This window comes from Odontesthes bonariensis, chromosome 18 (genome assembly GCF_027942865.1).
Source record: "Odontesthes bonariensis isolate fOdoBon6 chromosome 18, fOdoBon6.hap1, whole genome shotgun sequence".
Classification (NCBI taxonomy): Eukaryota; Metazoa; Chordata; class Actinopteri; order Atheriniformes; family Atherinopsidae; genus Odontesthes; species Odontesthes bonariensis.
In genome coordinates, this window is record NC_134523.1 from 32,312,603 (window position 1) to 32,332,324 (window position 19,722).

Sequence of the window (19,722 nt, forward strand, 5' to 3'; positions counted from 1 at the left end):
CCAACCTCTTCTGACTGATTACCTTCCTTTTCAGAGGGGCAACATTGTCCAGTGCTGTACGCATTGAAACTATAGTGCTGTCAACAAGAGAGTCAAGTGCTGCTGGAGTAAAGTTTAGGTAGTCGTCCTCTGTCATATCTGCACATGGCAGTGAAGAAAAGGATGATGGAATTAATTCTTTAAATCTGGTTACAGCATCCTCTGATAGACACCTTCTATATGTAAATTTCTTCTCAGAAACTGTATAGTCAAGTAATGTAAACTCAAAGGTTATCAGAAAATGGTCAGATAAGACAGGGTTATGAGGGAACACTGTTAACTGTTCACTCTCAATGCCATAAGTCAGCACAAGATCAAGGGTGTGATTAAGGCAGTGAGTCGGTCTGTGAACACTCTGAGAAAATCCAATAGAGTCCAATATAGAATTAAAGTTCATATTCAGGCTATCATTTTCAACATTACATGAATATTAAAGTCACCCACAACAATGACTTTATCTGTACTCAGCACTAACTGGGATAAAAACTCTGAGAATTCAGACAGAAACTCAGAATAAGGGCCAGGTGGACGATACACAACAACAAACACAAGAGGTTTCTGGGATTTCCACTTTGCGTGGGAAAAACTGAGAATCAGATATTCAAAAGAGCTCAAACTAATCTTGGGTCTGGGACTGATGAGTAACCCTGATCTGAAGATAGCTGCCACTCCTCCTCCTCTGCCTGTGGTTCCAGGAACGTGAACATTTAAACAGTCAGAGGGAGTTGCTTCATTAATGCTAACATGATGCTAACATGATGCTAACATGATCCTCCAGCTGCAGCCAGGTTTCTGTAAGACAAAATATATCAATATGATGATCACAAATCAACTCATTCACTAACAGAGACTTGGAAAGGAGAGATCTGATATTCAGCAAACCACATTTAATAGTTTGATGTTTTTGTTCAGTTAAAGTTTTTGTTTTAATTTCTTTTTGCACATGAGGATTTGCTCCTTTTGTGTTAATCGATTGGGTGGGTAGCAGCAGGTGGGAAGCTGCAGAGAAGTGTGTAAGACTACAACTCTGCATCCTGGTCTGAACCCTGGGTTGTCATGTTTTAGGGTGGCAAATAAATTCATCCATATTTCTAGAAATGAGAGCTGCTCCTTCCAAAGTGGGATGGATGCCGTCTCTCCTCATCAGACCAGGTTTTCTCCAGAAAGATTGCCAATTATCTATGTAGCCCACGTTGTTTGCTGGACACCATCTAGACAACCAGCGATTGTAGGACGACATGCGGCTAAACATGTCATCACTGGTCAGATTTGGCAGGGGTCCAGAGAAAACTACGGAGTCCGACATTGTTTTGGCAAAATTACACACCGATGCAACATTAATTTTAGTGACCTCCGATTGGCGTAACCGGGTGTCATTAACGCCGACGTGAATAACTATTTTACCATATTTACGTTTATCCTTAGCCAGCAGTTTTAAATAGGATTCTATGTCGCCCGCTCTGGCCCCTGGAATGCATTTGACTATGGCCGCTGGTGCCTCTAATGCCACGTTTCTGACTATAGAGCTGCCAGTTACCAGGGTTTTGTCCTCAGCGGGTGTGTCGCTGAGTGGGGAAAATCTGTTAGAAGCGTGGACAGGTCGATGGTGAACAACGGGCTTGACTTTAGAGCTATGCCTCTTCCTGACAGTCACCCAGCCACGTTGTAATCCTGGCTGCTCAGGTTCTGCTAGGGGGAGGCTAATGGAGCTAGCTACGCTAGGTGGCTCCACACTGGCAAAAGGGACCTGGCTCGCTATCGGTTGATTTTCAACAGTGCAGAGCCGAGCTTCCAATTCAGATAACCTCGCCTCCAAAACTACAAAAAGACTACATTTGTTACATGTACCATTATCGCTAAAGGAGGCAGAGGAGTAACTAAACATCTGACACACGGAGCAGGTGAAAGCAGGAGAAGGAGGAAGAGAACCGGTAGCCATGCTACGCTAGAGAACCAGACACACCGTTAAAAAGTGAGAATAAAGATCTGTAGGAGTGTGTTAGAACAGAACGGTAAGCTATAGAGTTTAACTATGCAAAATTGTGTAAGTTATAGATCGAAATAAAGTGATTATCAGTACTCCAAGCGGAGCAAGAAATTCCACAGTGCACAAGCAAGGTAACAGTTTCGACTCCCACACCGAGCGGCCCTGTGCTGCGTGTCTTTCCCCTCTCTCTGCCCCATGCTTCCTGTCTCTCTCAAACTGTCCTAACATTAAAGGCATAAAAAGCCAAAAAAATACTTAAAAAAAAAAAAAAAAAGAAATTTCTTCTCTCTATGTACAAATTTCAGGAGGATATCCAGTGTAGGACACTTTTGAAAATAATGTTCATCACAAGTAGAATGATTATATGTCGGGTAATGTCAGTTACACGTCAAGTTTTTTTTCTCTTTCAAAAAGCAAAAAGAAATGTTTAAAGCAGCAGAATGCAGCAGCATGCAGCAGTCTTCCTGCTCTGATCCGCGGTGCGAGCAGCGCTGCATGCAGCCCGTAAATATGTCTGTGAATAGCTGCAGTGTTGATGCTGAATATCCCTGTAACAGATTTATGTGGAAGCAGGGCACAGAGTGCGGGAAGAACCCCAACCTGCAACCAAAACCTGGATCACATAATTGTTAATGCCTAAACCTAAACAATTCCATTTGGATACCTGAACCGAACATGACCTGAAAGTGAAAGCAGGTTTAGAAAGCACAGAGTGAACTTAAAAGGGATACGCCACCCCCAGGCCAAATTAAGTGTATCCCCGCATTCCCGAGACATAAATAAGTGTGTGGGAGCGTTTTCCTGGCGACCCAGGCATTGTCCGAATCTCACAGCACTGACCACTGCTTGGTTGCGCGTAATACATACATGCTAGCGTCGCCAATCGAAATATTTCGCCCAACGTGAATTAATTTCCTTGATTTACCTTCTAATTACTGTGTGAGTGGTGTACTTTCACATCGAGTGCAAATGACTGTGTAAACAACACGCAAGGCTTGGTTTGCTCATGTCGGTTTGGGAACTAGTTTCCGGTGCGGACAACACAGCCGACGCACACTCCCCGCCACGTCATTGGGAATCCCCACCCCCACTGTCCCATCTGTGTTCGAAACAGAGGTTGAGTGGAGTAATATTTCGATTGGCGACGCAAGCATGGAGGTATTACGCGAAACCAAGCATTGGTCAGTGCTGTGAGATTCGGACAATGCCTGGGTCGCCAGGAAAACGCTCCCACACACTTATTTATGTCTCGGGAATGCGGGGATACACTTAATTTGGCCTGGGGGTGGCATATCCCTTTAAGGAAGGCCTGGGATTCTGACCTTGGAAGTCCGTCTTAAATCTGATACATACATCATCTACATCTGCTAAACATGACCTAATCCAACTGAAAGTCCTACACAGAGTTCACTTTAACAAGGCTATGTTGGCGAAGATTTATCCGAACCTTGACCCATTATGCCCCCAATGTAGGGGTCAACCTGCAGATTTAATGCACATGTTCTGGCTATGTCCGAACTTTTCTACCTTTTGGACAAGTATTTTTAAAGCTCTCAGTGAGATGTTTGGAACCCAATTAGATGCCGACCCGATTTGTGCCCTCTTTGGTGCAACATCTGTGTCCGGGTCAGACAGACAGTGGACCCACAGAGCAGACCAGAGGCAGACGAAGTAGGCGTAAGGGAGTTTATTCCAAGTCGGTACACGTGAAGGCAGTCAGTAAAGGCAAAGGTACAAAATCGCTAGGCAAAAAGGGATATCCAGAGAACAAGCAAAAGTCGAAATAACCAGGAGTGTAATAAGTCACGAGGGAATAAATCGCCGGAAAGCTACCAAAAATACGCAGACAATCTGACAAAGACACACTGGGGAGCAAAGGTATAAATAAACAGGACACAGGTGAAAACAGTGGGCAATCACACACAACGGGAGTCAAGAAACATAAAGTGACGCACAACAGGAAGTGAGGAAAAAATAAAACAGGAAACAGACAAGACTATCAAAATAAACAATGAACAGATAAGACAGACCCTGACAGTACCCCCCCTCAACGGCCGGCCCCTGAAGGCCCAGGACCGTCGGGGTGGTCACGATGGAAGTCCCGTATGAGGTCAGGATCCATGATGTTCCGAGAGGGGACCCAAGACCTCTCTTCTGGGCCGTAGCCCTCCCAGTCCACAAGATACTGAAAACCTTTCCCCCTGGGGCGAGCCGCAAGCAGCTTGCGAACAGTGTAGACAGGGCCCCACCAATGATCCGGGCAGGAGGAGGGGGTCTGGTAGGAGGGACCAACAGGCTGGTCCTGACAGGCAGAACCTCACTGACATGGAAGGAGGGGTTTACGCGAAGGGACCTGGGGAGGTTGAGTCTCACACACACAGGGTTAATAACCTTAGACACAGGGAATGGGCCCACAAAACGAGGGGCCAACTTACGGGACTCTACCTTGAGAGGCAAGGGCTTGGTAGACAACCACACCCGTTGGCCGGCTTGATACGCTGGAGCAGCTCTTCTCCTTCTGTCAGCGAACTTCTTATGGCTCTGGGAAGCCCTGATGAGGTTCTGACGGGCTTGAGCCCAGATGCGACGGCAACGGCGGACCATGGCAACGGCGGACCATGGCAACGGCGGACCATGGCAACAGCAGACGGGACCCTGACCTCCCTCTCCAGTGCAGGAAACAAAGGCGGCTGGTATCCAAAAACACACTGAAATGGGGACATGCCAAGGGAAGAGCAGGGAAGTGTGTTGTGGGTGTACTCCACCCACATGACGTACTTGCTCCAGGAGGCAGGATTCCAGGAAGCCAGGCAACGGAGCCCCTTCTCCGACTCCTGGTTTAACCGCTCCGACTGCCCATTGGTTTGAGGATGGTGGCCCGAGGTCAGACTAACTGTGGCACCCAAGAGTTGGTCAGAAGAGACGGGACATTCCTGGGAAATCCAAAAACTCGACAAACCTGAGACATGAGCACCTCTGCCGTCTCTTTGGCAGACGGAATTTGTAACAATGGGATGAACCGCACCATCTTGGAGAAGCGGCCTACTACTGTAAGTACAACAGTATTACCCTCAGAGGGTGGTAATCCCGTCACAAAGTCGAGAGAAATGTCAGACCAGGGCCGCTGCGGCACAGGAAGGGGCTGAAGCAGTCCCGCACTGGGGACGCTCTTGCTCTTGTTCTGCTCACAGGTTGAGCAGGCTGCCACATACTCACAGATATCATTCCTCATAGACGGCCACCAAAACCTCTCACGAACCCGGAACAGCGTTCTGCGGAAACCAGGATGACAGGAGATAAGAGATGAGTGAGCCCAGGAAATCACAGGACCCCGAAGGTCAGGGGTGACGAATAATTTGTTGGGCGGTACCTTAGGAGGAATCTGAATTCCCTGATTAGCTCTCTTGACCCGCTCTTCAATTCCCCAGGTGACACAACCCACGACACAGGTCTCGGGGATAATGGTCTCAGACTCAATAGCGTTGCATTCCCCTTTAAACAGTCTTGACAGGGCATCGGGCTTTATGTTCTTGGAACCAGGACGATAAGATATAGTAAAATTAAAACGGGAGAAGAAAAGAGCCCACCTGGCCTGTCGAGCATGCGCGTCGAGAGACCTGGTCATTCGGGGCTTCAGCCCCGAATCTCCGGGCTTCAGCCCCGAATCTCTCGGGACTGACATAAAGAAAAATATGTATAATAATAAGAAGAAGAAGAACGAAGAAGAAGAAAAAGAAGGAGAGCTCCGTCACGGGACCACACTTTGAGCGGTGATAGACTACCGCGGCGCTGCTGTCATCATGCAACTTTGTAACCAGCTCAGACCGCAGGATTCTGACATGCCCAAATATGGACATGTGTTGATTCATTTTGTCGCGAAAATAACAAATAAAGGTTTCCCATCATGCAGAAGGGGTTTATTCTACATTGGTTTGCCATTTTGTCTGAGGGTGACATTGAAAGTAATAGCCTAAGATGGACATCAGTAATTTTTTCAGGGGAAAGGGGGCAGAGAGACAAGTGGAGGCTGAGAGCGTTACGCCTACTGAGAGCGTTTCAATCGCAGGTTCGTGAAAAGCATCTGTGACAAATGAATAGCTTTTGATCATTCAATAGACTGGCTTGTCAACTAGCTAGGCCACCTCACTTTTTTTAGAGGACATATGAATTGCAAGAAAATATACTTACGTTTTGGAGCTAATATTCCTCACCACCACAATTCATTTCCCAAAGAACAGCCAGGGGATGCTGACAGATGGACAGTTTACGGCAGTGTTTTGGTGCTAACTAGTCTAGTCTACCTCATACTTTTCTATCAGTGAACGCTAGCCAAGCTAAAGGTGATAGCCTAGATGCCGCGTTCAACCTTGACTTCACTAACACGAAATAAACGAAGTGAAGGGATGTGGCACGTCAACATAACTCAAAGCTAAATGACGTTTTTAAATTGCTGCTTCCAAAACGGTGGTATAGTGACATAGGCCCGCCCGTCCAATGTCCGTACGTTGTGGACATTGGCAAAACATGATTTTATCCTACTTTGGCTTTGAGTCACCATCAGAGCATTGGCATTAGCGTAGCCCAATGCCTAGGCTCTCTCCAGAGCCGTGCTGCAAAACCCAGAGTAACCGGCTTTGTAATAGTATGTGTTGCCGCCCCCTTGCGGTCATTGGGCGGTAATAATTCACATTTGGCCACATCACAACTACAAACGTACAAATTATATATAATTGAAGTTTTATGTGAACGTCTAACACAAGGTAAAACACAATTGTGTAATGGAACAAAAGCTATTTAGTAGATTTTAAACAAAACAAAACAACAAAACTTACAATAGTAAAATGACCTAGAGAACCTGTGTGTGTAATGAAATCAAATGTACATCATGATACATAATTTATGAATACAGCTGGAGACCATGCAACAGCATCATGTCCAAACAGCCCATTTCAATTGATAGTTGGGATATTTAGCCCTCACATCTTCATATCATTGATTGCTCTTCACAATTCACACTTATACATAATTGCAGTAAATACAGCACATTTGAATCATCTGATCTTGACGTCACATTTTCAGCTATAAGTTGTGTTGCATGGTACTGGTTTCTTTTTGGCCCACACCCCATCCACAATATTGCCTTTTTGGTCCACCATGGGAAAGAAATTGGGCACTCCTGGTTTAGGGAATGTCAAAAAACATTCTAAACCCAATGTAGACCTTGAGCTAAAATCATTTCCCACCAGGGATAATAGCAAGGGAACAGGGAAGATGAGGGATAATGGCAATCTGTCTGGGCCAAATACAGGGCATATAATAAAACCTTTTGAAGGCTGCAAAAGACCTGAGATTGACATGAAGGTTCGCCTTGAGCACATTATATACACTTAAGGCTCAATGGAATTTTTAAAAACCAAACTAGTATTTCTTGATGTTTTACTTTCACATAATACTCCAATTAAACACACTAGTGTTTGTAGTCATGAATTGATTTACCAGTTTGACATCTTCGGCTGGAAAACTTAATGTACTTTGGAGAGTGAGATCAGTAATATACTGTACTTTGGAAAGTGAGATCAGTAATTATTAGCGCAAATATTAATGAAAATATTCAATTAACTATCAGTCAAATTTGTAAATGGACAGCAAGCACTTTGAAAACAGGCCACTACAATTACATACTCATATTTACACCTGTGAAGTAGATCAAAAGAAAGTGATCTGTTCCTCGTCATGATACCAGTGTCAGAAAATTCTGGGAAGCATCATGCAGGAATTTTATTTTGCACAGAAATAACCATAACAAGGCTAATAACACATAATTGTTAAATAATTTTAATGTACTGAAACATTCCAACTTTAAAGACAATAAAGGTTGGGACCACTCCAATTCAATTAATGTTTTAAGTTTATTGATTGGACTACATATTACAAAACAAAGAGCAGTGCCTGAAAGATCATCAACGTCTTAAGCATGGCATAGTTGAAATGGCACAAATGGTGTAAAATAGCTAAAGTAACAACACCATCCTCACTGTAAAATTGAGCTCATCCTTCTACCAGTCACCTACAAGGGCAGTACACTTCTAGCAGCAGTCATCACCAGCCAGATCTTCATACTTTCAAAAAACAAAGCTGGGAGGAAAAAAAAAAGGTCACCTGCTCTGAGGAGGAGTGAGTGGGGTGGGGGCGGGGGCAGCGCCAGCGCCAGACCAGCGATTTCTTCTCCTGCCTGGGGTTGAACGGAGGTTGATTTTACTCTATATCGCCACCTCCTGGCCAGAAAAACTGCCGGTCCGGCGCTATCAGTTAGCCTGCTAATTCTGCAGTAAAACTCAGCTATGCTGCTTATAAACTTTGGTTAGGACATGCCAGTAGGATTATTTCTGCACACTCTTATGGTATGTATAGGTGTTTTTTGTATGCAATACACTTCAAAATGACATAAAAATCGCACATTGTGCCTTTAATAGGAGGGTTTCACTTGACGTCACTTCCGTATTTTTCTACCCAGGTGGTGGGCAGCCTGAGCTGGAGCCCATTGAAAACACTGTGTTTTGTCTGCCACTTTTTGCCCAAAATACCTCAGTTTTGTGCCGTTTTTGGATGTAGCAATCGGTCTAACCGAGAGAAGGGAAAGGGTTACTATCGGGTACCGAAGGTAATCGCCCATAGAGGTGAGAAATGGAAAAAAAGTCACAGAACAACGCCGCAAAAAGTGGATAGTTAACCTACGTTTACAGACTGGAGGAGCTGAATTTGCAAATGCTCATGTCTGCGGTGACCACTTTTCAAAGGTATGTGGGAAATCTAACAGTTTTGTAGTAGTGCAGTAAAGTATTATGTTGCTAAATGCCAATCAACAGTAATGTAATACGGGCTACGTTTGGGCTTTGTTTTGAAGGCTGCCCCAGCGCGTTGTTAGCTACTGTCAGTGGACTGGGCTCCGACGGTCAAGCTGGGTTACCAAAACACAGAGCTAAGACACCGTCATCGGTGTTTCATGCGATCTCTGAGAGTGGTTGATCTAAACAAAACAAATTTGTCACGTCGTCACAATCTTCACGTTTCAGTAGTATCCACGAAGTGCTTAAGTGCTAACAGCGCACATTAGCTCCCAGGTTCTTGACAACAGAATCGCTCTCTCTCTCTTGTGCATTAGGCTAACAAAGACACAATGTCAGCATTTGGATATATGGATCTCGGCATTTTATCAAAACATGAATGCCAACATTCACAGCTCGGCATTCAACATGTTAAAGGGACACTATGTAATAAATTAAGTAATTTATTAGCTCAAATCAACATATTCATTCATAAGTTAGTCCTCATTGGTGTAAAATGATCTCTGTCAAAAATCTCACTTATCCTCCTGAGTGAAGAATAACTTGTCTGTATCTACATAGAGCAGGTAAGCTCTATGGAGGCTGCCATGTTCTTCCGGTCTATGAAAAACGACGAAGTGCCGAGAGGGACATAAAGCACTTCGAATCGCGATTTCCCCACCAGGCCTAAAAGCAGAAATGACGTCATTGTGACGTCATTTCCGCCAAATGGCTTATTACAGCCGCTAATGCTAAATAGATTTTATTCCTTGGCACATATGTCTTTGTGTTCATTAGCTTTCTTTTTGTAAGTGCATCATCTTCTTCTTTTTATTATTATTCCTATGCTCCCCCTGGATATCTTCTTTTTGGCGTTATGCTCACATTTGTAAACTGTTATTTTGTTGATTTACTAATAAAGTTTAAAAAAAAAAAAAAAAAAATGCTAAATAGATTTTATCTCGTAAATGATCCCACTAATAATGCATTGATTGTTACCAAACTTCTGCCGTAGTACACATAGGCTCTTAACTCACAAAACGAGGCATTAGAAAGTTTGTAAGTTTACCGGGAGTTTATTTACCGCTGCTAATTCTCCTATTGCTAACGCAGGCTAATGCTAACGCTGCGTCGACGTCACTTCCGGTAACTCCCTGAATATGACTAATTGCATTGCTTGCACACCAAAGGAGATGTTATGTTATCTGACATGTTATCTGTCATCTGTATTCATAGTGTTGTTGTATGTGTGTTATGTAATCCTTTGTACTGTGTGTCTTGATTTCTTTTTGTTTGTATGGACCTTGAGTCTGAAGCTATAGCTTCTTGAATCTTGACACATTCCGCTTGCCGTAGTTCAAGAAGTTGCAGCGCACATTTGAAAACGTGAGGCGCTAGAGAGCAAATTCATTCAACTTTGCAAAATAAAATTGCACCACTAGATGGGGGAAGAAATTACATAGTGTCCCTTTAAGCAGCTGGTCATGAACTGTGTTAAATTTTCATTTTAACACCCCCTTTTTTTTTTTTAAATCCCGGGGGAAAAACCCCCTGACCCCCGTTAAAAATTATTTTCATGTCTGGGCTACAGCCCCGAATGTTTGCTCAAGCTACAGATGCCCCTGCTGTCGAGGGTTCAGTCTTTTAGCGGTCCTGATGTACTCAATGTTCTTATGGTCGGTCCAGACCAGGAATGGTTGTTCTGCCCCCTCCAGCCAATGCCTCCACTCCTCCAAGGCCAGCTTGATGGCCAGAAGTTCTCGGTCCCCAACATCATAGTTCCTCTCTGATGACGAAAAGCGGCGAGAAAGGAAAGCACATGGGTGGAGCTTGTCATCCTTCCCCGAACGTTGAGAAAGAACTGCCCCTGCTCCTAAATCAGAGGCATCCACCTCCACAACTAACTGCCGCGTGGGGTCAGGCAAAGTCAACACAGGGGCAGAGACAAAGCTACTCTTAAGCTTCAGAAAGGCGGACTCCGCCTGTGGAGACCAGAGGAATTGCACCCTGGAAGAGGTTAGAGCATGCAAAGGGGAAGCAATGCGGCTGAAATTGCGGATAAACTTTCTATAAAAGTTAGCAAACCCCAGGAACCATTGGACCTCTTTTCTGGAAGTGGGTGAGGGCCACTCCTGCACTGCCCGAACCTTCTCAGGATCCATGCCAACCCTCCCCTCAGAAACAGCAAATCCCAAATAAGACACAGTGGATACATGAAATTCACATTTTTCAGCCTTGACAAATAGTTGACACCTTAATAACTGTTCCAAAACCTGTCTGACATGTCTCTTGTGAGTACCTATATCAGGAGAGAAAATCAGAATGTCATCAAGATAGACAAAAACAAACTTGTTCAAATAATCACGAAGAACATCATTTACCAATGACTGAAACACAGCAGGGGCATTAGTGAGTCCAAAAGGCATAACTAAATATTCATAATGTCCGGTGGGAGTGTTAAAAGCAGTCTTCCACTCATCCCCCCTCCTTGATGCGAATAAGATGATAGGCATTACGCAGGTCTAATTTAGTAAATACCTTGGCCCCCTGGAGGAGCTCGAACCCAGAGGCGATGAGAGGAAGAGGGTACCTGTTCTTAACTGTGATGTCGTTGAGGCCACGGTAATCAATGCAGGGCCGCAGAGTCTTGTCCTTCTTCCCCACAAAGAAGAAACCCGCTCCGGCAGGTGATGACGACGGCCGGATAATCCCAGATTTGAGAGCTGCACCGATATAATCCTCCATGGTTTGACGTTCAGGTCCCGACAGGGAGTACAGACGACCGCGAGGAGGTGTGGTGCCAGGAAGCAATTCTATGGAACAATCATATGGCCGGTGAGGAGGAAGAGAAGTAGCTCTTGTCTTATTGAATACCTGCTTAAGATCCAGGTAGCAGGGAGGCACAGAGGACAGATCCGGAAACTCCTCGTCGACCTCCTCAGGTAAAGAGGGATCTCCCTTCCCGTTGGATTCTGCTGGACCCGAAAAACACTGTGTATTACAGTTGCTAGCCCATGACAGAATCGTGCCGGAGGACCAGTCAATATGAGGGTTGTGAAGGGTTAACCAGGGAAATCCTAGGACAAGTGAGTGTTGGGGGGCATCAAAAACGTGAAAAGTAATCCGCTCTGTGTGAGAATCGGGAAAGGTTAGGGTCACTGGAGAGGTGCAGTGAGTTACCATGTACATCACATGCCCATCTAAGGCGGTGGCAGGCACGGGAGAGTCCAGAGGGACCAACGAGAGGTTAAGTCTTTTGGCTAAATTAATGTCCATCAGGCTAGCATCAGCACCAGAGTCAATGAGAGCAGATTGAGGAATAGTAAGAGAATCAGAGGAGAGAGTCATTTGAGAGAATTGTCGGACAGATCCGTTTCTACTGGAAGAGCTACATACCAGCACCGAAGCCTGATGAGTCGACCCGCTGCGCCGTATGGGGCAATTAGCCAGGAAATGCCCCAGTTGAGCACAGTAGATGCACCTTCCCTCGTTGCGTCTACGAAGACGTTCCTTAGGAGAAAGCCGGGTGCGTCCGATCTGCATGGGCTCCGACGTGTCGCTGCTGGCGGTGGTCGTAGGTGGGAGAACCGAAGCAGAAGCATGTCGAGGTGGAGAGCTCCGGGATGAATGGACGGCGGGGTACCGGCCCGGGAGGAAACCCCTGGTCCGGTCACGATCCAACATTCTCTTGTCTATTTTAGCAGCCAGGGAAATTAATGCATCTAGCTCAGAGGGTAAGTCTAAAGGAGTTAACAAATCTTTGATGCGGTCAGAAAGGCCATTAAAGAAAGCATCCCCCAAAGCGAGCTGATTCCAACCACTGTCGGCTGCTAGTGTTCTAAACTCGACAGCAAAGTCCATAACACTGCGTCTCCCTTGACGCAAAGAAACTAGGGCCTTAGCAGCCTCACGGCCGGGAATAACAGTCTGAAATATAAAGTTTTTTCAAATAATGACAGAGAGTTGCAGATGGCTGAACGGCGATTCCACTCAGCCGTGGCCCAGTCCTTGGCCTGACCGGACAAAAAGGAAATCACGTAGGCTATCTTGCTGCGATCGGAGGTGAACGCTGCTGCGTTAAACTCAAAATGGAGCTCACATTGAGTGAGAAGTGGTCTACAGTCGCCAGACTCACCAGAGAACCTCTTGGGGTTAGATAGCTGCAAGTGAGCCGATGCAGGGGAGGTGCGCGGGCCACCGCGTTCCGGCTGAAGGAGCACGGTGGGTTCCCCTTGATGCTGACCGACCCTCAAGTCGCTTAACTGGGTAGCCAACGTGGCAAACGCCGCCTTTTGGCGTTTTTTGGAGTCTGCTAGCTCCTGCCTTAAGGAGGCCATTTGTTCCTCCTGCATGCAGAGACCTGGAAGAGGGTGATTTGGAGGAACGGCCCCCCCCATCTGAATCAGAGTGGTGTTTTGTTATTGGACTTCTGTGTTCGTCATGGACTGTCCATAACAAACACCATGTTCAGGAATAAGGGGGTCCATATGTGCACTTAGCACCAGGACACCCTAGGCCGCAGCTCGATGATCGACTTTGTGGTTGTATCGTCGGACTTGCGGCCGTATGTCCTGGACACTCGGGTGAAGAGAGGGGCGGAGCTGTCAACTGATCACCACCTGGTGGTGAGTTGGCTCCGCTGGTGGGGGAGGAAGCCGGTCAGACCTGGCAGGCCCAAACGTATTGTGAGGGTCTGCTGGGAACGGCTGGCGGAATCCCCTGTAAGGAGGAGTTTCAACTCCCACCTCCGGCAGAGCTTCAACCATGTCCCGGGGGAGGTGGGGGACATTGAGTCCGAATGGGCCATGTTCCGTGCCACCATTGTTGAGGCGGCCGACCGGAGCTGTGGCCGTAAGGTGGTCGGTGCCTGTCGTGGCAGCAATCACCGAACCCGCTGGTGGACACCAGTGGTGAGGGAAGCCGTCAAGCTGAAGAAGGAGTCCTATCGGGCCTTTTTGGCCAGTGGGACTCTGGAAACAGCTGATGGGTACCGACAGGCTAAGCGGAACGCAGCCTCGGCGGTTGCTGAGGCAAAAACTCGGGCTTGGGAGGAGTTCGGCCATGGAGAACGACTTCCGGACGGCCTCGAAGAGTTTCTGGTCCACCATCCGGCGGCTCGGGGGGGGAGCGGTGCACCGTCAACACCGTGTATGGTGAAGGCGGGGCTCTGCTGACCTCAACTAGGGACGTCGTGAGTCGGTGGGGGGAATCCTACCGACACACCTTCCGATAAGGAAGCAGAGTTGGGGAGCTCGGACGTGGGGCCGAGGTTGCCGAAGTGGTCAAAAAACTCCTCGGTGGCAAGGCCCCGGGGGTGGATGAGGTCCGTCCTGAGTACCTCAAGGCTCTGGATGTTGTGGGGCTGTCTTGGTTGACACGCCTCTGCAGCATCGCGTGGACATCGGGGGCAGTGCCTCTGGACTGGCAGATCGGGGTGGTGGTCCCCCTCTTTAAAAAAGGGGACCGGAGGGTGTGTTCCAACTATAGGGGGATCACACTCCTCAGCCTCCCTGGTAAGGTCTATTCGGGGGTACTGGAGAGGAGGATCCGCTGGATAATCGAATCTCGGATTCAGGAGGTGCAGTGTGGTTTTCGTCCTGGCCGTGGAACAGTGGACCAGCTCTATACCCTCAGCAGGATCCTGGAGGGAGCATGGGAGTTCGCCCAACCGGTCTACATGTGTTTTGTGGACTTGGAGAAGGCGTTCGACCGTGTCCCTCGGGGATTCTTGTGGGGGGTGCTCCGGGAGTATGGAGTGCCGGACTCCTTGATATGGGCTGTTCGGTCTCTGTATGACCGGTGTCAGAGTTTGGTCCGCATTGCCGGCAGTAAGTCGGACATGTTTCCTGTCAGGGATGCCCTTTGTCACCGATTTTGTTCATAATTTTTATGGACAGAATTTCTAGGTGCAACCAGGGCGTCGAGGGGGTCCGTTTTGAATACCTCAGAATCGGGTGTCTGCTCTTTGCGGACGATGCGGTTCTGTTGGCGTCGTCGGGCCGTGACCTTCAGCTCTCACTGGAGCGGTTCGCAGCCGAGTGTGAAGCGGCTGGGATGAGAATCAGCACCTCCAAATCTAAGACCATGGTCTTCAGCCGGAAAAGGGTGGAATGCTCTCTCCGGGTCGGGAATGAGATCCTTCCCCAAGTGGAGGAGTTGAAGTATCTCGGGGTCTTGTTCACGAGTGAGGGACGAATGGAGCAGGAGATTGACAGACGGATCGGTGCGGCGTCTGCAGTGATGCGGGGTCTGCACCGGCCCATCGTGGTGAAGGAGCTGAGCAGAAGGCGAAGCTCTCGATTTACCGGTCAATCTATGGTCCTACCCTCACCTATGGTCACGAGCTGTGGGTAGTGACCGAAAGAACGAGATCGCGAATACAAGCGGCCGAAATGAGTTTCCTCCGCAGGGTGTCTGGGCTCTCCCTTAGAGATAGGGTGAGAAGCTCGGTCATCCGGGAGGGGTTCGGAGTAGAACCGCTGCTCCTCCGCATCCAGAGGAGTCAGATGAGGTGGCTCGGGCATCTGGTTAGGATGCCTCCTGGACGCCACCCTGGTGAGGTGTTCCGGGCCCGTCCCACTGGGAGGAGACCCTGGGGGAGACCCAGGACACGTTGGAGAGACTGTTTCTCGGCTGGCCTAGGAACGCCTCGGGGTCACCCCAGAAGAGCTGGAGGAAGTGGCCGGGGACAGGGACGTCTGGGTTTCTCTGCTTAGGCTGCTGCCCCCGCGACCCGATCCCCGGAGAAGTGGAAGATAATGGATGGATGGATGGATGGTTGAAATAAGCTAAATACCAACTTTATCAACATTTAAGCTGATCTGAAATGTCAGACTAAATATAGATAAATGGCTTAACCCATTGACGCCGGATGTTGCTTAGCGCAACATTCCCCCTCGCGCCGGTTGTTGCGTAGCGCAACATTGTCCCTAACGCCGGTTGTTGCGTAGCGCAACATTGTTCATTTATCATTATTTTCAAGACGCATGCAGCATGTAATGCACAATAATTGGTTCAAATACACATGAGGTGGGTGTTTTCGATTAGCCTGTTCTGCAATAGTGCGTTTGTAGCTAATTTGACAGCTCGGCTACAATGGCTGCGGTTAACGAGACATACTGTGACAGCGATGGAAGTGATGTGGAGTTGGCGCGGCCACACACCATCCAACTCGAAGTGGAGCCCCGTGTCAAAGCAGGAGATGAAATCTTTCATCGGTCTCTGCCTAACTTTTGGAATAATCAAACTACCAACTCGCCGGGATTACTGGAGGCAGAGCAAGTGGCTGTATCAGACAAATGTAGCCCGAGTGATGGCACGAGATCGTTTCGACATGATGTAATTATTTATTCTTGCGCTGCATTCTGACGACTTCTCATTCTTATTTGAGTGGCGTTGCCCTTATGTAAAAAAAAAGAGAGCCCGGTGCGAATTACTGCAGTATGACAACTATGATGTTTTAGAAGTCGTGTCACTGAAGTATACAGTATAACTGCACAATGCAAGATATATTGCAGGGTTTTTTATCATTCATTGTTATTGCTGATATTATGATTATGATTTAGTTATAGTATAGTAATAGTAGTATAATAAATAGCAGCATTGGGTATTATCCTGAATCATAAAGCAAAACTACATGAACCAAATGTCCAACATTGATAAAAAAAAAAAAGTAATACAATCCAGCCAGCGAAATTTTTTTTAATTTTTCTTAGGTGTTTTCAATTAATTGTTTTTAGTTCAAAAAACCCTCAGGCATTGGGGACCTTTTCTAAAAACTGGCTTAGGCATTGAGCAGCCTTTTTTGCAGGTGCTTTAGGCACCAATGGGTTAAACAATAAGTTTATATGATGAGAAATTCCATTTCCAATGTTATTAAAGGAGTGATGAGCAACTCATCAAAGTGATGGAATACTACATAGTTTTAGTTTTCAGTTGACTTTCTGAGAAACTCTACAGACTTAAAGGTACCTCTGATGGACGTCTGAATAATGTGTCTTTTTTCTTCCCTCAGGGTTGAACATTGCTTACCTGAATCCTGCGGCAGTTGGAACCCATAAGACCTCCAGCCTCGCAGACCGGCAGAGGGAGTACCTGTTGGACATGATCCCACCTCGATCCATATCGCAGTCCATCAGCGGACAGAAATAAGCCCTGCTGATCCTTCCCGCCTGTCGGAGGCCACCCCTATTTGCCTACTTCCCCATTCTGAGGCATTCCCAGATCAGCCGATATTTCCATCCCACTATCCCATCGCATGCAGTGCCTGTCCGTGTGCCTACCTTAAACCAACCCCTGAGAACCTAGCAAGTTGGACAAAGACACAACACTGTCAGTGCATCTCAGTTGTTCTCATAGTAGAAATCTTCTTCTATAATTCCCTTTATTATTACTGGTGGTAGCACTATTATATCTGCAACTACCATTTTTGCTCCAGGTAGTACTACTCATTGTGCTTTTTTTTTTGTCCATGTTTCTGTTTATTTAGTCTGTGCTCTACTCTGAGTAGAGACTGAATTGTTCTGAGCTCACTAAAGTCATACAAGTGTTTTTTTCTCTGCTCGGTTCCAAAGCTTAGATAAGACTATTGCAAACAACAAAAGATCAACAGGGTGCACTCTGGTTGCTATGCAACGTAAAGTTTAACAGCTCTGAGCTTTGTAAAAAAAAAAAAAAAAAAAAAAAAGTATTAGTTTGCCAACTTGGATTTGTCAAAGTAGAAAATATTGAGAGGAACACAAACAGACCATATTAAGCTCAGCTTGCTCTTGAAAAGAGGATGCTGTTCTAAAATTGGAAAAAGTGAGAGTGGAGTGCTCACACTTGTATCGTCTCACTGAAAGGACCTATTTCCAGAGGTATCATCACGCTGAAAGGGCCTGTTTCCTGAGGCAACATCATGTTGAAAGGGCCTGTTTCCAGAGGTATCATCACGCTGAAAGGGCCTGTTTCCTGAGGCAACATCATGTTGAAAGGGCCTGTTTCCAGAGGTAACATGTTGAAAGGGCCTGTTTCCAGAGGTAACATGTTGAAAGGGCCTGTTTCCAGAGGTAACATGTTGAAAGGGCCTGTTTCCAGAGGTATCATCATGCTGAAAGGGCCTGTTTCCAGAGGTAACATCATGTTGAAAGGGCCTGTTTCCAGAGGTTTGGGGCATCAGGCTGAAAGCTTGAGGAGGCACCCTGCCACCAGAAGAGCTCATCAGCTGGAGATGAATCAGAAAAGAGGAAGCCTGGAGAGCTTTGTGCAGCCGTTCTTCAGATGTCAGTCTCTCCTGTTAAAGATCTGTTATCTGACCAGGGTGCCCAGGACATACGGTTATCAAGGCTCTGTATCGGGACAGCCAGCAAACTCCAGCAAGGAGGAGGCTGAAGAACCGGAAAAAACCCGAACCATCCTTTGTTGAGCGGGGCCACGGCTCCACTCAGAGAGGCCATCTCACCACCTGCCTATAGCTCCTACACGTGACCATTTTCCATCCCATCGGTTATTTAATACTCCCATCTGGCAGCCATCTTACCCAGCAGCCCCTCTTGGCATTAGGACTTCTTTGAGACGGTGTACAGAACTTGGACCTCCAAATTGGGTCCAGAGCAGACCACAGATTCTGTGCCTGTGTCCTGCGTTGTTTATAAGTTATCCCTATATACTTTTGCCTTTGTTCTTTTCCATGTGTTCTGTTTGTGGGGGGTGGGGGTGGGTGGGGGCGTCTCCTAATGAATGGGTGGCACACCTAAGAGGTCCGAGCCGCTGGAGACGATAATAATCAAGCTATAGCAGAAAGTTTTGAAATATCTGTGTGGATAATGTACAGATGCCTACCTTGAGAGAATAAAGGATGTGGATCTTATCTTTTATGGGAGAGACATGGATCAATCATTGTGTGCATGCTCTGCACACAAGTTGCCTCACTCCAGAGGAGCACTTTTCATATTTCCAGTTGGAAATTTTTGGGGTTTTTTTGTTTTTAGTAAAGAGAAAATAAGTGTTAGAAGTGATATGCTGGATGGTGGCCAACCAGTGAGTCAGCTGTAGGTGTAGTAGGCTTTTCTTTTAACGGTTGCAGAATGGTTTCATACAAAGTGTTGATCTGTGTAAATGTGTGGGTGGCAGGCGTGGCCCAGTGTGATGAGGCGGGCCGGCCTTACGTAGCCGCTGCTGGGGAGCGCTGCCAGCATCCCATTGACTCACTGTTTGGGAAAACTCACCCTTGACTTCAGGTCTGGGCGTCGGTTTTTGGTCATGTGATGTACTAACGCACACGCTCCGAGTGGACCGAGCAGTCCCACAGAAAGCAGGATGAGGCGTTCATCAAAGGAATATCTCCCAGTGCACACTGCTTCTTTCATCTTTCTGAGACCTTTTTCATGCTTTGTGACCGAACCAACAACGAGTCCGGCTCCCAAAGAGCGCAGACACCCAGTGAACAGCCATACCAGCACATCTTCTCCCAGACCACTGTTTGATTCCTGTTCGTGCTGGACTTGGTGGGGTTTCATCAGATACTGTCCAAGCTCACAGCATAAAGAAAGAGTGCAGGCTTTGGCAGGGATAGTAGGATGAAGAAAGGCTGATTGAAAGTGTCCAATAACACCAGTTACTCAGTTTGCAGTTGCTCAGGTATTTCAAGCAGTGTTGAGTCAGTGTGCAGTATTATTCACGGAACATCCTTAAAGTCCTCACAGAGGGACATGTGGGCTGAGAAGTCAAACCCATCTTTATCTATCTGTTACAGACCGGAGGGCCGATCCTCAGCTCAGCCTCAACTGCTGCTGCTTCATTCAGGAAGTCTTTGTCTGGACTGGATACATGCAGACCCCCGAAACTGTTCCAATAGGTCCTTGTTGAAAGTACAATCAGTGTTCAAACAGT

At 47.0% G+C, this 19,722-nt stretch overlaps 1 protein-coding gene across 2 annotated transcripts in view; it reads left to right on the forward strand.

The window, feature by feature from the left end:
• gatad2b (GATA zinc finger domain containing 2B) overlaps positions 1 to 18,863 on the forward strand; it is a 98,273-nt gene extending 79,410 nt beyond the window's left edge. Inside the window, exons 11-12 of one of the 2 annotated variants that reach the window (XR_012767255.1) lie at positions 16,865 to 17,840; positions 17,931 to 18,863. Coding sequence is in view for 1 of the 2 variants with exons in the window: in XM_075450160.1 (XP_075306275.1) it covers positions 16,865 to 17,001 (137 nt within the window). In the remaining variant the exon portion in view is untranslated. Of the gene's footprint in view, positions 1 to 16,864 lie in introns of both variants that reach the window. The other variant, XM_075450160.1, reaches the window with a different exon arrangement.
• The last annotated feature ends 859 nt before the right edge of the window (positions 18,864 to 19,722 follow it).